The 19,179-nt window shown below is 36.2% G+C and overlaps 1 protein-coding gene across 2 annotated transcripts in view; it reads right to left on the bottom strand.

The window, feature by feature from the left end:
• The window catches only part of PRKD3 (protein kinase D3), an 89,160-nt gene that overhangs the window by 18,191 nt on the left and 51,790 nt on the right, over positions 1 to 19,179 (bottom strand). For both annotated transcript variants that reach the window (XM_072770509.1, XM_072770510.1), the window contains 6 exons: positions 14,261 to 14,338; positions 11,226 to 11,409; positions 9,298 to 9,421; positions 7,040 to 7,117; positions 5,690 to 5,966; positions 2,414 to 2,466 (listed from right to left, as the gene is read on the bottom strand). In XM_072770509.1, the coding sequence (XP_072626610.1) occupies positions 2,414 to 2,466; positions 5,690 to 5,966; positions 7,040 to 7,117; positions 9,298 to 9,421; positions 11,226 to 11,409; positions 14,261 to 14,338 (794 nt within the window). The remainder of the gene's footprint in view (positions 1 to 2,413; positions 2,467 to 5,689; positions 5,967 to 7,039; positions 7,118 to 9,297; positions 9,422 to 11,225; positions 11,410 to 14,260; positions 14,339 to 19,179) is intronic.

Below are 19,179 nucleotides of genomic sequence, written 5' to 3'. Positions count from 1 at the left end.
AAATTGGAAATTATAGAGAATGCATTATGGGCACTGTTGTATAATAAGAATTTGACTGGCCTTTGTCCCTGGTTCCTAAAAGAGACCCTAAATCCTTGGAATTTCCCAATTCATAGGAGTTTCTTACATTATGTCATTCGTGAGCCCTTTGGATCACACCTGAAGTATGCTAACAAGATGATTCAGGATGGGGTAGGGTCACCAGAAAGATCAACCAAGAGTGTTGGGGCTTCGAACTAGTCCAAACTCAAGGGAGGCAGAGGGGAGTAGGAGAATGAGTTCAATCATGTGGCCAAAGATTCAGTCAATCATGCCTACTTAATGAAACTCTAATAAAAACTTTGGACACTAAGGCCAGATAATTTTCCAGGCTAGTGACACATCAATGTGCTGGTAGATTTGCATGTCCTGATTTCAGGGAGAGAATGCAGAAGCTCTACATTCAGAACTCTCCCAGACTGCATCCTATGCGTCTTTGGTTGGCTGGTCTGGAATTTTATCCTTTTTAAATAAAGCTGTAATCCTAAATCCAGCACTTTCCCTAGGTTCTGAGTCATTCTAATGAATTACTGAACCTCAGTGTGGGTTCATGGGAATCCTCTGAATCTGTAGCCAATTGGTCAGAAGTACGGGTGAACTCTGGACCTCTGTACTTGTGGCTGGTGTCTCAAATAAAGGCAGCCTTGTTAGGAACTGTGCCCTTAACCTGTGGAGTCTGCACAAAATCAGGGTGATTAGCATCAGAACTGTATTACTACATACAGATGTGGTTGATGCAAGATAGACCAAGTGGAACTCTACTTAGCAGACCCATACTTAAAGAAAAAAATCTCAGCTCTGTGACAAAGCAAATCAATCAATGTGCATATATGCATGTTTTAAGGTATAATGAAAAATTTTAAGGTTTATAAGAATCATTTTTATATGCTTCCCAACTTTAATCAGCTTTTTGTTTAACCAACCAAATTTTGGTTCTAATCAGAGTAGATGAGGGAACATCCACTATTCATATAAAAACTGATAGAAACGTTTTTTCACAAAGACCAGCTCTGAACCTTTTCTGTTCTCAGCAATGAATGGGTATGTCCCTCAAGTTCCTGGGAGATCCTTCAAAGTTAGTGATCTCGTGTTTGTATTATTCCTCTTTCCCTCCCCAAGAATCTGGTATCTGTTCTACCTACCACTACAAGAGATATACAGATTACATCTCCTTGAAACCCTCTATTTCCTGGATATCCACTACTGGATATCCAGTTTTCACTGCAATCTTAGAAAAGCCAACATCTATATGCTACAGAGCTGTAGCTGGATGCCCCAAGTTGAAGATGGCAACAGAGAAATTTATATATAGTCAATGAACTATTTTATGACTTCTTTTTCTAGCCTTTTTTCTTTCTAATCCAGGGTTGGTAAATTAGTTTGTAGGCCAAAAATCCAGCCTGATGGCTTTTTGTACAGGCTCCTGATATATAAAGAACAAACTTTACATTTTAAATGGTTACAAAGGAGAAAATAATAGTATTTTCTGACATGTGAAAATGATGTAAAATTCAAATTCAAGTGTCCACAAATAAAGTTATATTGGGGCACAGTCATGCTCATTCCTTCATGTACTGCCTATGAACGCTTTCTCACTACCACGGCAGAATCAAGCAATTGGGTATGGTCTCCAAAGCCTAAAATATTTACTATCTATTTCTTCATAGAAATTATGCTGACTCCTGTTATAATCCCCAACATGCTATTCACTATTCCTTAAAAGTCTTGTATGTCCTGCTTCCTTCTATTTGCCCATCCAGGTCCCTGCACTTGCACAAACTACTACTGTTCCCCACCCTCATCTGAAATTCCTGTCCCTCCTTGTGGTGCCGCTCAGGTTTCACTTCCTTTAGGAAGCTTACCCTCCTGACCCAGTGTGAAGTAATCCCTCCCTCCTCTTTGAACTAGTCTATCACTATGTAACATTCTACTATCACTTGAGAAAAAGTTATCTTTATTTTCACAGTTTAAAAAAAATCTGCCTTAGTTTCCTTCATAAAGCAGAACTCCTTAGAGAAGTAATTAGCCACAAAATCTAGTGAGTGTCTTTAGGCCAATTGCTCATTACTTTGGCCTATAAACATTTTTTTTTAATTCAAGTATAATTAACATACATTGCTCTATTAGTTTCAGGTGAACAATATAGTGATTTACAATTCTAAATGTTTCTCAGTGCTCATCAAGATCAATGTATCCTTAATTTCCTTTATCTATTTTATCTATCCCCCCACCCAACTCCCCTCTGGCAACCACCAGTTTGTATTTAAGAGTTTGGTTTTTTTGTCTCTTGAGCTTATTTTCTAATAAGATTTTCACATCTTATTTTACCTATTTTAATTACCCAATTTGCATATTTTAACTAATGTTTACTTACCACATTTTCTTGGATCTGACAATTAGATACAGAGATACTAGTAGACAAATCTTCTGTAGAAACAGAAGGATGATGTATGAGAAAAAGAACAAAACTTATATGGCTTAATATTAACATTTGCTGACATGTGAATGTCCACAATAAATTAAATCTTAAAAACTAGCTAACATACAGTTAATATAATTATGTTCTTTAAAAAAAATTATCCACACACACAATACTAACCCATCAACAAGAAAGTGGTTAAATAAAATATGATACATCCACACAAAGAAATACTATCTAAACACTCAATGGTGTAGAGCTGTACATAACTGAGTTGGAAAGCTATCCATGGCATATTAAGTCAGAAAGGCAAGTTGTAAGGCAGCAGCATTTGAATTACAAACAAAGAAACTATGATACTTCTGGTGAGTGAGAGAGCATAGGGTTGGGGAACAAAGACTTTATTTAGTCTTTATACACTTCTATGCTGCCTGCATTTTCTAAAACATAAAAAGCATGCATTACTTAATAAAAAAAAGTAAAAATCAGTTAAGTCTATATACTGATATTGAACTATATCTGATACATATTAATTAAATAGTGCATAAAAGCAAGTTGCAAAAAGAATGAAGTATGACCACATTTTTTGTAAAACTATAACAATACAGTACAGAGAGAATCAACTTCCCTTCTCCCTAAACCAAGAAATATACACCAAATGGTTAATAATGCTTTTCTGAGGGGGGAGATACAGGAACAGCAACAAGGGAGTGTGTTACAAGGGTACTAGAAGGACTTTCTCGTTTTATATTCCATATTACTGTGAAGTTTAAATGTCTGTATTACTTTGGTAAGCAAAGGAAGTATAACTGACACAGGTGAAGTGAGTAAGAGACAAGGTCTCAAACATCTAGAATCTCGGAGACAACTCAGAGACAAGATGTGTAATTTCCTTTATGATCCAAAATATAAAAATTTAAAACAAGAATATATAAGCATATGTCAAATATAAGTAACATGACTGTCAAAAACTGCATTTAAAACTATGAAGTTGGGCAGCCCGGGTGGCTCAGCAATTTAGCACCGCCTTCAGCCCAAGGCCTGATCCTGGAGACCCGGGATCGAGTCCCACATCAGGCTTCCTGCATGGAGCCTGCTTCTCTCTCTGCCTGTGTCCCTGCCTCTCTCTCTCTCTCTCTGTGTCTCTCATGAATAGTTAAAAATTCTTAAAAAAAAAAAATAAAGATATGAAGTCAATCTGAAAATATTTTAAATAATTCAAATATTAAATATTAATGAACAGACAAAAAAGGCACAGCATCAATGATATTAAAGCCTCAAAAGTTCTGCTTTTCAGTCATTCCAGTTTCCTAGTGTAAGGCAAAAATGATTTTGTTTCAAAGGACTCCGCTGTCTAGCTCCATCTATTTTTACTTTCTATTGCTTCCCAGAACTCTCCCTGAGAAAAAGCAGCAGCAGCCAACAGCCAAGTAATAATATTATTAATGTGTCAGGAACTGTGCTCAGTGCATTATAGGCATTTATTATTATTCCCACTTTAGATTAGAGACTGCAGAGACCAAGATCACATTAGCCAGTAAGCAGCAACTGTGCTTTCATTCTCTAGTATCCTCACTCTTAACCCTTCTGCAATTCTCGTTTTAGAGACTAAACTCAAGAGAGAAAGTTCCTATATCCAGTGATACATACATAAAATTTGTGTTATGTACCTGTTTTATTTTCTGGGGGAAAAGGTCCATGGCCTTAATTAGGATATCAAAGTTCTGTCTAAAATTCACCAAAACAAAAAGCACTATAAATACCTATCTAATTCATCCTCTAAGAGTCAATATTAAACACCAAACGTGTTCACAGTCATTACATTCATCCCTTTGATCACAACTCTCTTTAACAAGATTCACTACTTCCCCCACCCTTCTCTTTTAATTTATCCTATCTTAACCTACTTGAGATCCAAGGTCAAGGTCCAAATCAGGTTCTTCTGCCACAGTTTCTGCTTACTCCTGCTATCCATATCTGCATCCCCCAAGTAAGGCATTATTCATTTCTGCGCTCTACTGCTTTATGCTACTATTCAACACTTATGTTTGTAGTCCTATCTCCTTTAATTTCTGTATTTCTTTTGTATTCTAGCTTAGAACCTAGCATAATGCCAAGAATAGGTATATGAAATAATACAGCTGAACTGAAATAAAGTACATTTAGGAAATGATATCTATTTCAATTTAAATATATTTGTCTAATGAATGTTTCTCCATAAATAACCTAACATCAATGGCGTTAAAAGTGACATATTATGGCTTTCATTTGATTCTTTATCAAATTTAGGTTTTTATTTTATTTTTTTTAAGATTTTATATATTTATTCACGAGACACAGAGAGAGAGAGAGAGATGCAGAGGGAGAAGCAGACTCCATGCAGGGAGCCCGACGTGGGATCCGATCCCCGGACTCCAGGATCATGCCCTGGGCCAAAGGCGGCGCTAAACCGCTGAGCCACCGGGGCTGCCCAAATTTAGGTTTTATTTTATAAATTTTGTTAGTGCAAAGAACATGTTTCAATAATTTTTTAGTATTTCTGAATGTTTTAATACAGTTAAAAGAAGGGAAGCCTAGGTGGCTCAGATGGTTAAGCATCTGCCTTCAGCTCAGGTCATGATCTCAGTCGTGGGATTGGGTCCCACATTGGGCTCAATGGGGAGTCTGCTTCTCCCTTTTTCTCTGCCTCTCCTCCTGCTTGCACTCTCTCTTTCTCAAATGAATATTTTAAAAAAGAGAAAAACAGCATTTCTGACTTCATAGATTTCACAAGTATGATGTGAACTGTAATACTTCATCACCTGTGTATCTTACCATGAAGCAAAATACTGTAGTTTGCTTAATCCAATGAGAGTTCATGGATACCGAACACTGTTTTATTCTTTACTGGTTCTCTTTCCTTAAATGCTGACAGCCCCGTAAGGTATGTACTATTACAGAGAAGTAGAGTTTTGCCTAAGATCACATATGTGTTGGCAGAGCCAGGATCTAAATGTAGGGAGACTGACTCTGGAACCAAGCTCTGGGGATTGTATATATACATTATAACTAACGTATAAAGGAATTAACTAACAATACTGGTTACTAAAGACGAAGCTTAAAATGAGCATTAGAAATACAGACATACAAAAAAAAAAAACAAAAAAAAAGAAATGCACACATACAACCACACCCACAAAATGCTTAACAACCAGAGGGGGTAAAAAAGCCATCAACAAGCTTATTGCTTACTGTGATCTTTCCCTTGCCCCGGAGAAGTGCAAACACTTGCTTGAGGGGTAACAGGCATGAGAGCTTGGCGAATTGCTTTTTCCCAGCTCTGTGCTACATCAACTCCAACTCCAGTGGCAGCAAGAACAGGATTGTGGGAGCTGTCCCCATTGTTCTCCCCAACAAAGTATACCATAGTATCAGTGATGATTTCAAAACAGTGTGGGTTGCTGCCTTGTGAAATGTTTGTGAAATCTTGTGGCGAAGATATGCGAAGAATTTCTGAAAGTGGAATTTCCTGAAGTAAAAAATTAAGCATTAAAAAATATGAATACATCTTTGTTTTTATTTTCAAATACACTAATCAGAGATATGTGTTTCTAATGTTTGCATTAAGATGAACACAAGTATGTGGTACATAGAACACATAGTTAAATCTTACGATAATATCTGCCTTGAATGATTTGTATGCCCAGCAATGCCAAAGGCAGAGCAAGGAGATTATAACTAAGGCAGTGATTCAGGCCTTCAGCAGGTCATTAGAATGCAAGGAAGGGGAGGACCATGAAGGGTGACTGCCACTATATCCAACATCTGTCACTTTCCAATCATCATTAAATCAACTCAACAATTACTCGTCTACTAGCAGCTATCTGCAAGATACAGCCCTCAGAGAACAAAGCAAAAATAAGAGCGAAAAAAGAATGTTAGTATAGATTGTTCAAGTATTCTATTCTAGTTCTGCCCATAGCTGTAACAATTATTTACATGTAGCTTACTTCCTAACACACACACAAAAAAACATATTTAAAAGAACCCAACCAGTTCAAAGCAAGTCATGAGTTTCTATACTCTCTCTTAGGGATACAACTGCTACACTCTACAATTTTTTTTGGTGTTGGTCTGTGACATGGCAAAGTGTGGAGCAAGCCAAGCAAAGACGACTATACAAAGTCTTGTACAAATAAGACTATACAAAGCAGCAGCAGCTTTTGGGAATCGGGGCCTAAGATAAAATGGAGTGGTGGAGAACACCAAATACTTCCTGGCCTCTTCGCACAGGCTATGATAATGGGACTTACTAAACTTCCCAATCTAAATCATAGCATCCAAAAGGAAATCAGGAACAACCTGAGAAGCAAGCCAAAACCAAAGGAACACACGACAAACCACCTTGTGTAGCAGGGCTGGGGGGTTGGGGGATATGGAGGAGTGTGGGACACTTATTTCAACAAGAAACTTAACAATGACTTCTATAAATGATATTAGGCAGTCATAATAGGTATACTCCAATAATCAACATTACTTGAATATATTTGGAAAATACAGAATATTTCAATGTATGTATTTTTTAAAATGTGGAATCTTTACCTTATAGTACTTTGATCCAGATTCATTTTGAAATAATGTTAGACATTTGCTGTCCAGTCTCCAGTAATGCCTCTTTCTCTATAAAATAAAGGGCATAATACTCAGGTATAAAAATGATTCCTTCAAAGTATCTGCATCTTCCTTTTTCTTTCATTCCTATTCATAAGTTTGTATTTCTGAATAGGTTTAAAATTCATGAGAGTCAAAATTCTGCAAACATAGGAAGGATAGAGTGACAAGTATATTGCCATCACTGCTAACATCCCACTCCCATCCAAGGATAGTAGGTTTCTGGGAATACTTTTAAAGAATTTTATGCATGCACACACAAATACCTATGTGGTACACATGTGCAGATAGGTAATTTACCTACAGGCTACATTTCCTCTGGCTCGCTAGGTCAAATGACATACACATGTAAATTTTCCTTGACAGTGTCAATCACTCTACATAAGATTTGACTCAATTTATAGTTTCATCAGCAACATGAATACCTATTTACTCAAACCTTCACTAATGTAGTTATGTTACTAAACTTTTTGATCTTGGCTACACTGATAAATAAGAGCTGACAATTCAGTGAAGTTTTAAACTGTACTTTTTATTAAAAAACGAAAAAAAAACTCTAATGTTTAAGAGTCATTTGCATTTCCTTGCCTGCGAACTCTGTTGATATTCTTTCCCCATTCTTTGTGTTGTGGCCTTTTTCTGACCAATTTGTTGTCAGCCTTCACATATAATGAAATTATTCCCTGTCTAGATTATGACTTTAGAATACTTTTCCAGTTTGTCATGTGTCTTTGCTTTTGTTTTTTGACATGTGGTTTTTTTTTCACATGTCTAAATTATTTTTTTTTTAATGAAGACTTTAGCCATTTTTGGTCAGAGCATAATTAAAGGGAAGGTACAGAGACTTCTCATATACCCCCTGCTCCCCACATATGCATAGCCTCCCCATTATCTACATCCTCATTCAGAGTGGTACACTTGTTACAACTGATGAACCTATATTGATACATCATAATCACAAAGTCCAGAGTTTACATTATGGGTTACTCTTGGTATCCTACATTTTATGGGTTTGGACAAATGTATGATGACAGGTTTCCATCATTAAGGGACTTTAGAGTTTTTCCTTGCCTTAAAAATTGTGTTCTTTCTGCCTATTCATCTCTACCTGCCCCCTATCCTTGATCTTTTTCACTGTCTCCATAGTTTTGCTTTTTCCAGATGTCACATAGTTGGAATTATACAGTGTGTAGCCTTTTTACATTGGCTTCTTGTCTTAGTAATATGCATTTATGATTCCTTCCTGTCTTTTCATAGCTCACTGCTGTTTAGTACTAAATAATATTCCATTGTCAGGAAGGATGTACCACAGTTTATTTGCCAATTCACTTACTGAAGGACATCCTGTTGCTTCCAAGTTCTGGCAATTATGAATAAAGCTACTGTAACATCCATATTCAGGTTTTGTGTGAACATAAGTTTTTATATCCTTTGGGTAAAAACCAAGGAGTGCAACTGCTACATCATATGATAAGAGTATGTTCAGTTTTGTAAGTAGCCGTCAAACTGTCTTTAAAAGCGTCCATACCATTTTGCATTCCTACCAGCAATGAATGAAAGTATGTGTTGCTCTACATCCTTGCCAGCCTTTGGTGTTGTCAATGTTCCAGATTTTGGCCACTCCAGTCTGTAGTGATATTGTACTGTTGTTTTAAATTGCACTTCCCTGATATATGATATAGAACATCTTTTCATATGCTAATTTGCCATCTGTATATCTTCTCTGGGGAGGTATGTGTTAAGGTCTTTGACTCACCTTTTAATTGGGTTGTTTGTTTTCTTACTAGTGAGTTTTAAGAGTTCTTTGTGTATTCTGGAGAACAGTCTTCCATCAATGTCTCTTTCACAAAGATCTTCTCCTAATCTGTGTTTGTCTTATTCTCTTGACACTGTCATTTGCTGAGGAGAAGCTTTTAATTGTAATGAAGTCCATCTTATCAATTATTTCTTTAATGGATTTGATATTTGGTATTGTATCCTCAGACACTTTCTGAATCTCTACTGCTCTACTAGTTTGTAAAAATATTTCAAAGTTCTGCCTTTTGAAAACTCTTTACAAACTTACCTATAGTTCCAGTGTACTATAATGTCTTAATATTTATTTCATTCTTACTTTGATTTTAAAAATGCATAAAGTAAAGCACATAACAAAATTTCACTACCATATTACAATGTCTGAGATTACTGACCAGGGTGTCCCTGCTGCTGTAATGGACCATCCACCCTTCCTTCACCATCGTGCTGCTCTTCCTCTTTGTGTGCTTGATGGACTGTACAACCCTCATTAGCGGAATATTACTGCTTGTTGATGGACTAAAAAACATTTAGAATTTATGATAAAATATTGATAATTTAAATTTTTAAAAATCATATAAATACTATAAACTCATCAGCCCTTTTTAAGACAATTGACCTAAAATTTTTCAAAATATCTAAGAGAAATAGCTTAAGAAAATAAATTAACCCCATTATGATGATACACAATTGATTTATAAAAGACTAAGATAATACTGCAAGTTCTCATTATTTGTCATCAATATTTTGTGAAGGGTGATAACACAGAACAATGCACAGAGCAGAATGAATTCTCCCTAATTAGAAGATCTGAAGCCTGGTAGAGGGTCTCATTTGGGACTTCTGTTGAGAAAGTTTCTTTTGCCCTAGGCAGCATGATTAATTAGTGAATTCACAACAAGGTAAAAAGTAAACTGCTTTTCAAATGTCAATTCCATTATTCATGTTAGCAAAAAGTATTTCTAGTAGAAGATGCTGAAAGGAAAAGGATTTACAGATAACAATTAAGAAAATTTAAAAAATAGGGACACTTGGGCAGCTCAGTGGTTGAGCATCTGCCTTTAGCTCAGGGCGTGATCCCTGGGTCCTAGGATCGAGTCCCACATCTGGCTCCCTGCAGGAAACCTGCTTCTCCCTCTGCCTCTGCCTAAGTCTCTTATGAACAAATAAATAAAATCTTAAAAAAAAAAAAAATAACGTACTGAGTTAAATCAGGTAATACTGAAACATGGGTCAGGAATAACGCAGCTGGAGGAAAAGAACAATTTGAGGGCTATGTGTGAAAAACATATAGTTTTTCAGTTTCAGTCTCAGTTAAATATTTTCTTTTAAATTATAAAGTATTCATGATTAGGAAGCTACCGAAGTTCTCCTGATAGTCTCTAAACCGAGTAAATATTAAGTTTTAGTTCAGAATAATGATAGGGGTGCCTGAGGGGTCTGTTGGCTAAGTGTCTGCCTTCAGCTCAGGTCATGGTTGCAGGGTCCTAGAATCAAGCCTCACATCAGGCTCCCCTGCTTAGCAGGGAGCCTGATTCTCCCTCTCCCTCTGCCCCACTCCTGCCCGCTTGTGCTGTCTCTGCCAAATAGGGAAATTAAATCTTAGTGAAAAAAGAAAATGATAATGATAGTTAATAGCTGTAATCTAATGATAAGCAAAAATGAATAAATGATCACTCAGCCACGTGAGACTGGTAAATGATCCATTTTTTCTAAATACCTCCTGGTTGCCAATGAAAACCAAAACCTGCCAAAATATTAAAATTTTTTCACAAAGTAGTATATCCTATAAAGCTGTATATACAGAAAAACTGAATTCCTATAAACATAAGAGGATATTTAAAAGTTTTATAAGCCAAAAGCATTTTTACAAAGTGCTAATAGTCTAATAAACTGTGGTATATGAAAACTGCTCCTAAATTCATCACCATCATCTGTGTGCAACGTCTGCAGGTATACATTAGTCCTGGTGTTTCTGACATCAATAATCTGCCTGCATGAAAAAACTGGTTGCTTTAACGGATAGTTCAATTCTGACACCTTGTGGTGCCTGCTCCACAGTGGGATATCATCTAGGCTAGACTTATATAAAGCGTTTTTTTCTTCAAGAAAACAAGGATTCTCACACCTTCCCATCCTGAGTGGATGGCAGGAGTGATATAATTTATTTCAGAAATACTGTGGTACATGTAACAGAATTAGCAACAATTTAATTAAATTTTAAATTACATTTAGGTTCCATGTAAAGAGACTCTTTCTTAAGGGAGCGCCTTGGACTGACCCTGATTTGGGAAGCAGATTGTGGGACATATACATGCACTACCTGATTGTTTTCACGGCTTCCTCATCTCTTTCCACATCAAGATCAGATGGATCCAAGAAGAACATTTTGTCTTCTGGAGGAGATGGTTCTTCTGTGTCATCCAATCCCCGACTACCATCACTGTTCATATCACTGCTGTCGATATCCATAGGTATATCTGTATCTGCTCCCAGACTGGAAGGTTCTGGCAAAGTTTTAAATGAATTCAAAGTTTTCTATTAATGGGAGATCAATACATCTAGATAGAAAAAAATATATTAAATGTGGGGGGAAAAAAGCTTTAAAACTCTCAATGAAAATCTAGGAAAATATCTTTATGACTTAGGATAAAGCAGTATTTGAGGAAGATACAAAATCCATATACCATAAGGAAGAAAAGTAATTTGATTAATTAGAATTTAAATTTCCATGACAAAAGATACTAAAAGCAAAGTAAAAAATTAGCCACCACTATAGTATGTTGGGTTAACTGGTTTTCCACAAAGGTCCAAGGCAATTCGTTGGGAAAAGAATAAATAGTCTACTCAAAAACTGGTGCTATTTCAACTGATACCTACGTGCAAAAAAGGTGAAACTGGACCTCTTTCTTAAACCAAATAGAAAATTAAGGTAGATCACGGGTCTAAATATAAGAGCTAATTTTATAAAACTCTTAGAAGAAAACATAGGAATAAATCTTTGTAACCTTAACACCAAAAACCTAAGTGACAAAAGAAAAAATAAATTGGACTTAAAATTTTTTGTGCTGCAAATGATACCTCAAGAAAGCAAAAAGCCCAAAAGAAGGGGAAAGTATTTACATATATCAAATAAGGGACTTGTATTGCAAATATTTAAAGAACTCTTATGATTCAATAACAAACTGATATAAACAGTTAAATGGGCAAAGGATAGGAATAAGATATTCCCCAAAGCAAATGTAAAAATGACCAAACAGATATGTGAAAAGAAGTGCATGTCAATTAGCCATTAGCAAAATGCAAATCAAAACCACAATGAGGTATCACCTCATACTCACTAGGATGGCAACAGTCAAAATGATAGACAATAACAAGTGCTGAGGAGCATGCAGAGAAATCAGAATCCTCACACATTGCTGGACAAAATGAAAACATTTAGCAGTTCTCTGTAGGTTAAATACAGAGTTACCATATGACTCAACAATTACACAACTAGATACCTGCCCAAGCAAAAGGAAAATATATGTCCACAGAAACTGTACTCAAATGTTCATAGTGTTATTCATAATAGCCCCAAAGTGGATACAACTCAAATGTCCATTGACTAGAAAATAAAATGTGGTATATTCAAGCAGAGGAATGTTACTCATCCACAAAGCAAAAGGTAGTATTGATACATGTTTAACATGGATGAACCCTGAAAACATGAAGCTATGTGAGATACCAGTCCCAAAAGACTACATATTATATGACTTCATTTATATGAAATGCCTAGAATGGACAGACCCATAGAGATAGAAAGTTGATTGGCAGTTGCCAGGGGCTAGTGTGGAAAAGTGAGGAGTGACTACGAGAGTGTATGCAGTTCTCTTTTCAGGGTGATGAAAATGTCCCACCACTGGACTATAATGACAGCTACCTAACTTAGTGAATAAACTAAATGTGTTAAGTATGCAAATTATCTCAATAAAGCTACTCTAAAAAATGATAAGCATAACTGAGAGAAGGTGTTTGTCAAGTATAACTAACAAAGAATTATTAGGTAGAATTATGAACAAAACTCCCTGCAAATCAATAACAAATAAGCAAACAGAAAAATGGACAAAACATGTAAATAGGTAATTTACAGGGGAAAAAACCCTAAGTAACCAGTCAACATTTGAAAGATTTGTCAAGCTCAGTATACAAATGTACCTTAAAATCAATATAAAGAGTATTTGATAACCATTTATCAAACAGTAGAAAAGTACAAAAAGATATGAACCATAAATCTAGAGAAATCTTTAGACTTTGGTCTAAAGAAAAACTGCATTAGTTCAAAGTAACCCAAATGAAAAAACCAATCACGTTGTCAGTGGTGTTAAATAGCAACCATAAAATACAAGCCATTAAAGGAAAAAAGTTTTAAGAAATTTAATTTCCATTCCTTATGCTTTTCCTCCTATAGAACTATTACATCCAATTTTTACCAGTCTTGTAAATATTAAAGAAAAATTATGCTTAGAATCATTACTCCTTCCTTCCAAAAAGGTAATCACTTCAAATTAATATAATCTCGAAAAGAGGGAAAAAAACAACAGCACCCACGGGAAAATGTCTAGGGAATGACTAAGGGAGAGAGACAGTGAGGCAGTACAATGTGTTCTAAAGACTATGGACTCAGAAGCCAACTACATGGGTTCAAATCCCAACTCTGTAAGTTTCTGGCTACATTTCTTGAGCAAGTTATCTAATGTCTTTGTGCCCAAGTTCACTCTTCTTTAAGTACTTAAACTCAAAGGGGTGTTCTTAGTTTAAATGTCAATATATCCGGACTCCTGGGTGACTCAGCGGTAGAGCCTCTGCCTTTGATTTGGGGTGTGATCCGGAGTTCCGGGATGAGTCCCATGTCGGGCTCTTTGCATGGAGCTTGCTTCTCCTCCCTGTGCCTCTGTGTCTCTCGTGAATAAATAAATAAAATCTTTAGAAATAAATAAATGAATGTTAATATATGTAAAGAGTGAAGAACAGTGCCTGGCACACAGAGGCAGTAAGTACTAGAACAACGAAAACCTTTAGGGACTATAGCAGGGTGTTAAAATAAGTCTTTTTATGTCTAAGATGGAAGAGAATATGCAGCACCACTGGCAATATTAGACTACAGAGTAGTAACTGGTTAAAGGAAAAAGGGGAAGGCATAATGACTAATAAAAGTGTACCATTATTGATGTCTGCATTTTGTTTATTAAGTCTTAAAAAGTCAAAGTTAAGAAACAGACAAAATAAAATATGCAAATATAACCTTATACAAAGATAATACACAAAGAATTGTGACCTTTTCTAATCCTTTATGGAAATTAAGATAAAGAATTTTACCTCCATTGAAAGTAACCTCTCCAAGGCAGTCCCTTGGTACTTTTGATGCACAGCGTTTATGGCAGTTGAATTTACAATCTGAAATAAAGTATTTGGTTTATTAATTTACGAAAAAAGTCAGGCAGTATCAGATACGGTTAGAGACTTTTTAAAGTTTGCCTTTACTCAGAACTCAGGTTTGGGAATAAAGGTCTTGTTTCAAATTCTGATGCCACCTCTTAATAGGTATTTAACTCCTCAGGGCTCAGTTTCTTATTTTCTTTTAAGTTTTAATTTAAATTCCAACTAGTTAACATAGTGTAATGTGAGTTTCAAGTGTGCAACATAGTGATTCAACACTTCCATATAACCCTGGTGCTCAAAGTGTACTCCTTAATCCCCATTACCTATTTCACCCATCCCCCCACCTACCTCTAGTAACCATCAGTTTGTTCTTAGTTAAGAGTCTGTTTCTTAGTTTCTCTTTTTTGTCCCCTTTGCTGGTTTTTTTTCTTAAATTCCACTTGCATAAAATCATATGGTATTTGTCTTTCTCTGACTGACCTGAGAACAGGAAATAATCTCCCCACTGTGTGCCCCAGGCACTCCTCAAATCATTGTTTCCACACTGTCCCTGGGGTTGTTTGCCTGCCCTTTTCTTCAAGAGCAGACTCGATGCCTCTAGATTCTTTGATGCCTCTAGACTCTTGGAGCCCAGTCCACTGACACTTAAAACTTTGGACATGAAGTCCCTCTGCCTACAAGAACTCACAAAATTTAGCCCACCTTGCTTTCCAAGCCAGTGGATGGGGAAACATTCTCCTGTGCATTCCCCTGAGTGCTCTTCTCTTGCCCTTCTCTATGACCATGGCTCCCTCCCCTCTGCAGCAGCCAGGACCCATTTCTCCTGTAAACAATGTCCTGCACTTCCTACCTTCTTTATTGTGGCCTCTCTCTACACGTAATTGTGGAGTTTGTTCTGTCCGTCTTCAAGTAGATTTCTGGGATATTTAGGATGCTTTGATAGCTATCTAATTGTATTCTTGGGATGAATGAACCTGGATTCCTCCTACTCTGCCACCATCTTCCCCATTTCTACCAATGGTCAGTTTCTTTATCTCTATAATGAAGCTAAAACTATTCGTTTGATAGACACATTGTCAAAATGTTGCTGAGAGCTCCATGTTTCCTTCCCTTAGCCTCACATTCATCTTTCCACATTCCCTTTAAGAGTTTCTCAGGCTGACTACTTTTCCAACATATGTCAAGCACTTACTTTCAGTCCCTAATTATTAGGGCCTGGTGCATATGCGGAAGAGACTGAGACTCTACAAGCTTCAATTAGGAATTAGCAAGGGCTTTCCCATACAGCCTTATAAGGAAGGACTAAGCTGCTCATGCACAAGATTTCCCACCTTTATGCACAGTTTTCTTTAGCCTGCAAGAACATCAGAGTTGACAGCGTTGCAGATGAGTGTCAGGTGCAACGTGTTCAATACTACTGTGTAAATCAGTGGTTCTCAAACTGTGGTTCCTAGACCAGCAGCATCAGTATTATTAAGACCTTGTTAGAAATGCAAACTCTTCTGCCCCACCCCAAACCTATTATATCAGCAGCTCTGGGAGTGTATTTTAGTAAGTATTTTTTAGGTGACACCAAAATTGAGACCCACTCCTGTAACTACCGTCTACTACTACCTTCCATCTTAGAAATACATCTACCAGCAATATTTGGATAAAAATGATTTCAAGTCCTGACTCAGAATGATTTTGTAATCCTTATAATTCAAGAAAATTCTGGGTATCATACCAATGGCATAAGGTAAAGGTCATTATAAGAAAAAGTCTCATGATTAAAAATTTGGGGATCCCTGGGTGGCTCAGCGGTTTGGCGCGATCCTGGAGTCCCGGGATCGAGTCCCATGTCGGGCTCCCGGCGTGGAGCCTGCTTCTCCCTCTGCCTGTGTCTCTGCGCCTCTCTCTATGTCTATCATGAATGAATAAATAAATCTTAAAAAAAAAAAATTTAAAAAAAATTGGAGGGTGACAAAACTTGTCTTTGTAAGTGAAATGCCCTAGAAAAATTGATATATAATATTACTATTAATATATCCCATATATCTTAAATAATTGGTGTACTTCTTATTCTCATGAGGTTTTACAAATTGTGACAATAACAAGATTTGTTTTCCCTTTGAAAATGTACAGCCAGATTGTGGCCTGCCTGAGCAAGTATGTTCAAATGGCAGGCATTTTTATTTCTCTGTACTCCTACCAATGGTTTTGTTCCCTTTTTTAAGATTTTATTTAAATTCAAGTTAGTTAACATATAGTGGATTAGTTTCAAGAGTAGAATTTAATGATTTGTCAGTTGCATTTTGTCAGTTGCATATAATACCCAGTGCTGCTTACATCAAGTGCCCTCCTGCCTTCTCATGTTTTTATTGACTTATTTATGTTTTCTTGTATTTTATATATGCTTTCAAGCTGCCTTGAGTTTTAATTTTCACAGAAGAAAATAAACAGGTGAATGAATGAATACTGCTCTTTGGAACTTTGTTTTCCTCAAATGATTCAGTTTAAATTTTTTTTTTTTTAAATTTTTATTTATTTATGATAGTCACAGAGAGAGAGAGAGAGAGAGAGGCAGAGACATAGGCAGAGGGAGAAGCAGCCTCCATGCACTGGGAGCCCGATGTGGGATTCAATCCCGGGTCTCCAGAATCGCGCCCTGGGCCAAAGGCGGGCGCCAAACCGCTGCGCCACCCAGGGATCCCTAAATGTTTTAACTATATTATTTTTTTCGTTTTTAGCTTGACAAGGTGAATGAAAATGACTTTTACTTTTTTTTTTAAGATTTTATTTAAGAGAAAACATACAAGAGGTGGGGTGGAGGGAGAGGGAGACTCCTTGCTGAGCAGGGAGCCCAATGTGGGGATTGATCCCAGGACCCCTAAGATCATGACCTGAGGCTGAAGGCAAACACTGAAGCAATTGAGCCACCCAAATACTCCTTTTTAAGTATCTTAATTCATATTATAAAAATAGAGTAAACACTAAAATAAGTGATTGTTTTTGACTAATAATTAAAATAGCTTAGCTATAAAAATGTATTTCTGAACCAATATAAGCTACTTTCTGAACCAATATAAACACAAACATTATTCTTTTAGAGTTCTAAGAAATTAAACCAATAACCCAGTGGCAGAACTGACTTTATTTCAAAATTCATTAATCCACATATTTATTTTAGGTCCTCTATAAGATGTCGTACTGCTCTGCATATCATTTTAGAATATTTCTGTTCTGTTCAACAGAGCAGCACTATTTATAACCTTTACTAAGATTATCTTATTGGCTAGAATTTACACATCTGTTATTAATGTTCTTTCCCAAAACATTCCTTAGTGGCTGCTTGCCAATACACTTTAGTGTTGATATTTTAAAGTATTAATTTATATATTAATTCATATTCAAAAGTAAGCTGCTGAAATAAAATGTCAACATTTAATTATGCCTGCCTGATAGTTATTAAATACCTGGCAACAAAGGCACAACTCATTCTCTATTTGATGTTCTCCTATGTTGCCATATATGGGCAAGAGAAGTTTTCTATATACGTAAGTTAAATTTACGTACAATTATTTGGTTCTGTATTTATAGTTGCAAAGACCTCAGCTCTAATGTTTTATTTAGATAAAAATAGGTAATTCAATTCCTCAACTACATCTACTTGTAAAAAGTAGGATATTAAGAATTGTTAAAATAATCACATAAAAAATAAGTACACAGGATTATAGACAGGCTATTTATACAGCACACTGGCTCAGTAATTACTAAGACATTTTAAACTCTACTTTCGTCTTCAGTACAGCATGGTTGTGAAGAAGATATGAGACAAAAAGATAAAATCATCTTAAAATGCATAAAATCATTACACAACCAAAGGAAAAATATTCTATTCTATTAAAAACCTGGTTCATTAAGAGGTGTTTCTAGAATATTAGTATACAATACTGTTTCATATCCAAATATGGATAATCCCTATCACAATTCCAGGGGCTTCTACTATATTCTTCCTACTTTAGTACAATTCTTCTCTGGAGTAACAGTTTTACTATAGCTCTCCTAGCTACAGAATTAAAAACAAAAACAATAAAACTCAGGGTGCCTGGGTGGCTCAGCAGGTTAAGCGTCTGCCTTCGGCTCAGGTCATGATCCAGGGTCTTGGGACTGAGCCTCACATCGAGCTCCCTGCTCAGTAGCAAGTTGAGTCTGCTTCTCCCTTTCCCTCTGCCTTGTCTCCCCTGCTCATGCCCTGTCTCTCAAATAAATACAATCTTAAAAAAGAAAACAACAAAACTTCTGTAATATGTTTGTGTGTATGAATATTTAATGGAAAGAGGAAAATATTATTTTATATTTTGGGTAGCATCTGGGTTTGAATCAGAAAGACTTAACTGAAATATCTGCTTACTAACCATACTATATTGGTTCATGTTAAGCAACCATACCTTATAAATCCAAATTCTAGTTTTTCTCTTTACATTCTAACTTTCCTACAGCGTAATTGTTGGTACATAGTACACATTCTGCAAAGAACAGTTGTTAATAAATAAGTATGTACATGCATATTTGTATGTATTATCTTTTTTAAGTTAACAACTAGGGAACCAATTTCTTTGCCTAACACTTCTGAAATACAAATATTTTGAACCAAATTTGCTAACATATGAATTGTACTTAAGAAAAACATCCAATCTTGGGATGCCTGGGTGTCTCAGCGGTTGAGCATATGCCTTTGGCTCAGGGCATGATCCTGCGGTCCTGGGATCAAGTCCCACATCGGGCTCCCTGCATGGAGTCTGCTCCTCCTTCTGCCTATATCTCTGCCACTCCGTGTCTCTCATGAATAAATAAATAAAATGTAAAAAAGAAAG

The sequence above is a fragment of the Canis lupus genome, chromosome 12 (genome assembly GCF_048164855.1).
Source record: "Canis lupus baileyi chromosome 12, mCanLup2.hap1, whole genome shotgun sequence".
Taxonomy (NCBI): Eukaryota; Metazoa; Chordata; class Mammalia; order Carnivora; family Canidae; genus Canis; species Canis lupus.
This window is presented reverse-complemented; position numbering and strand designations above follow the sequence as displayed.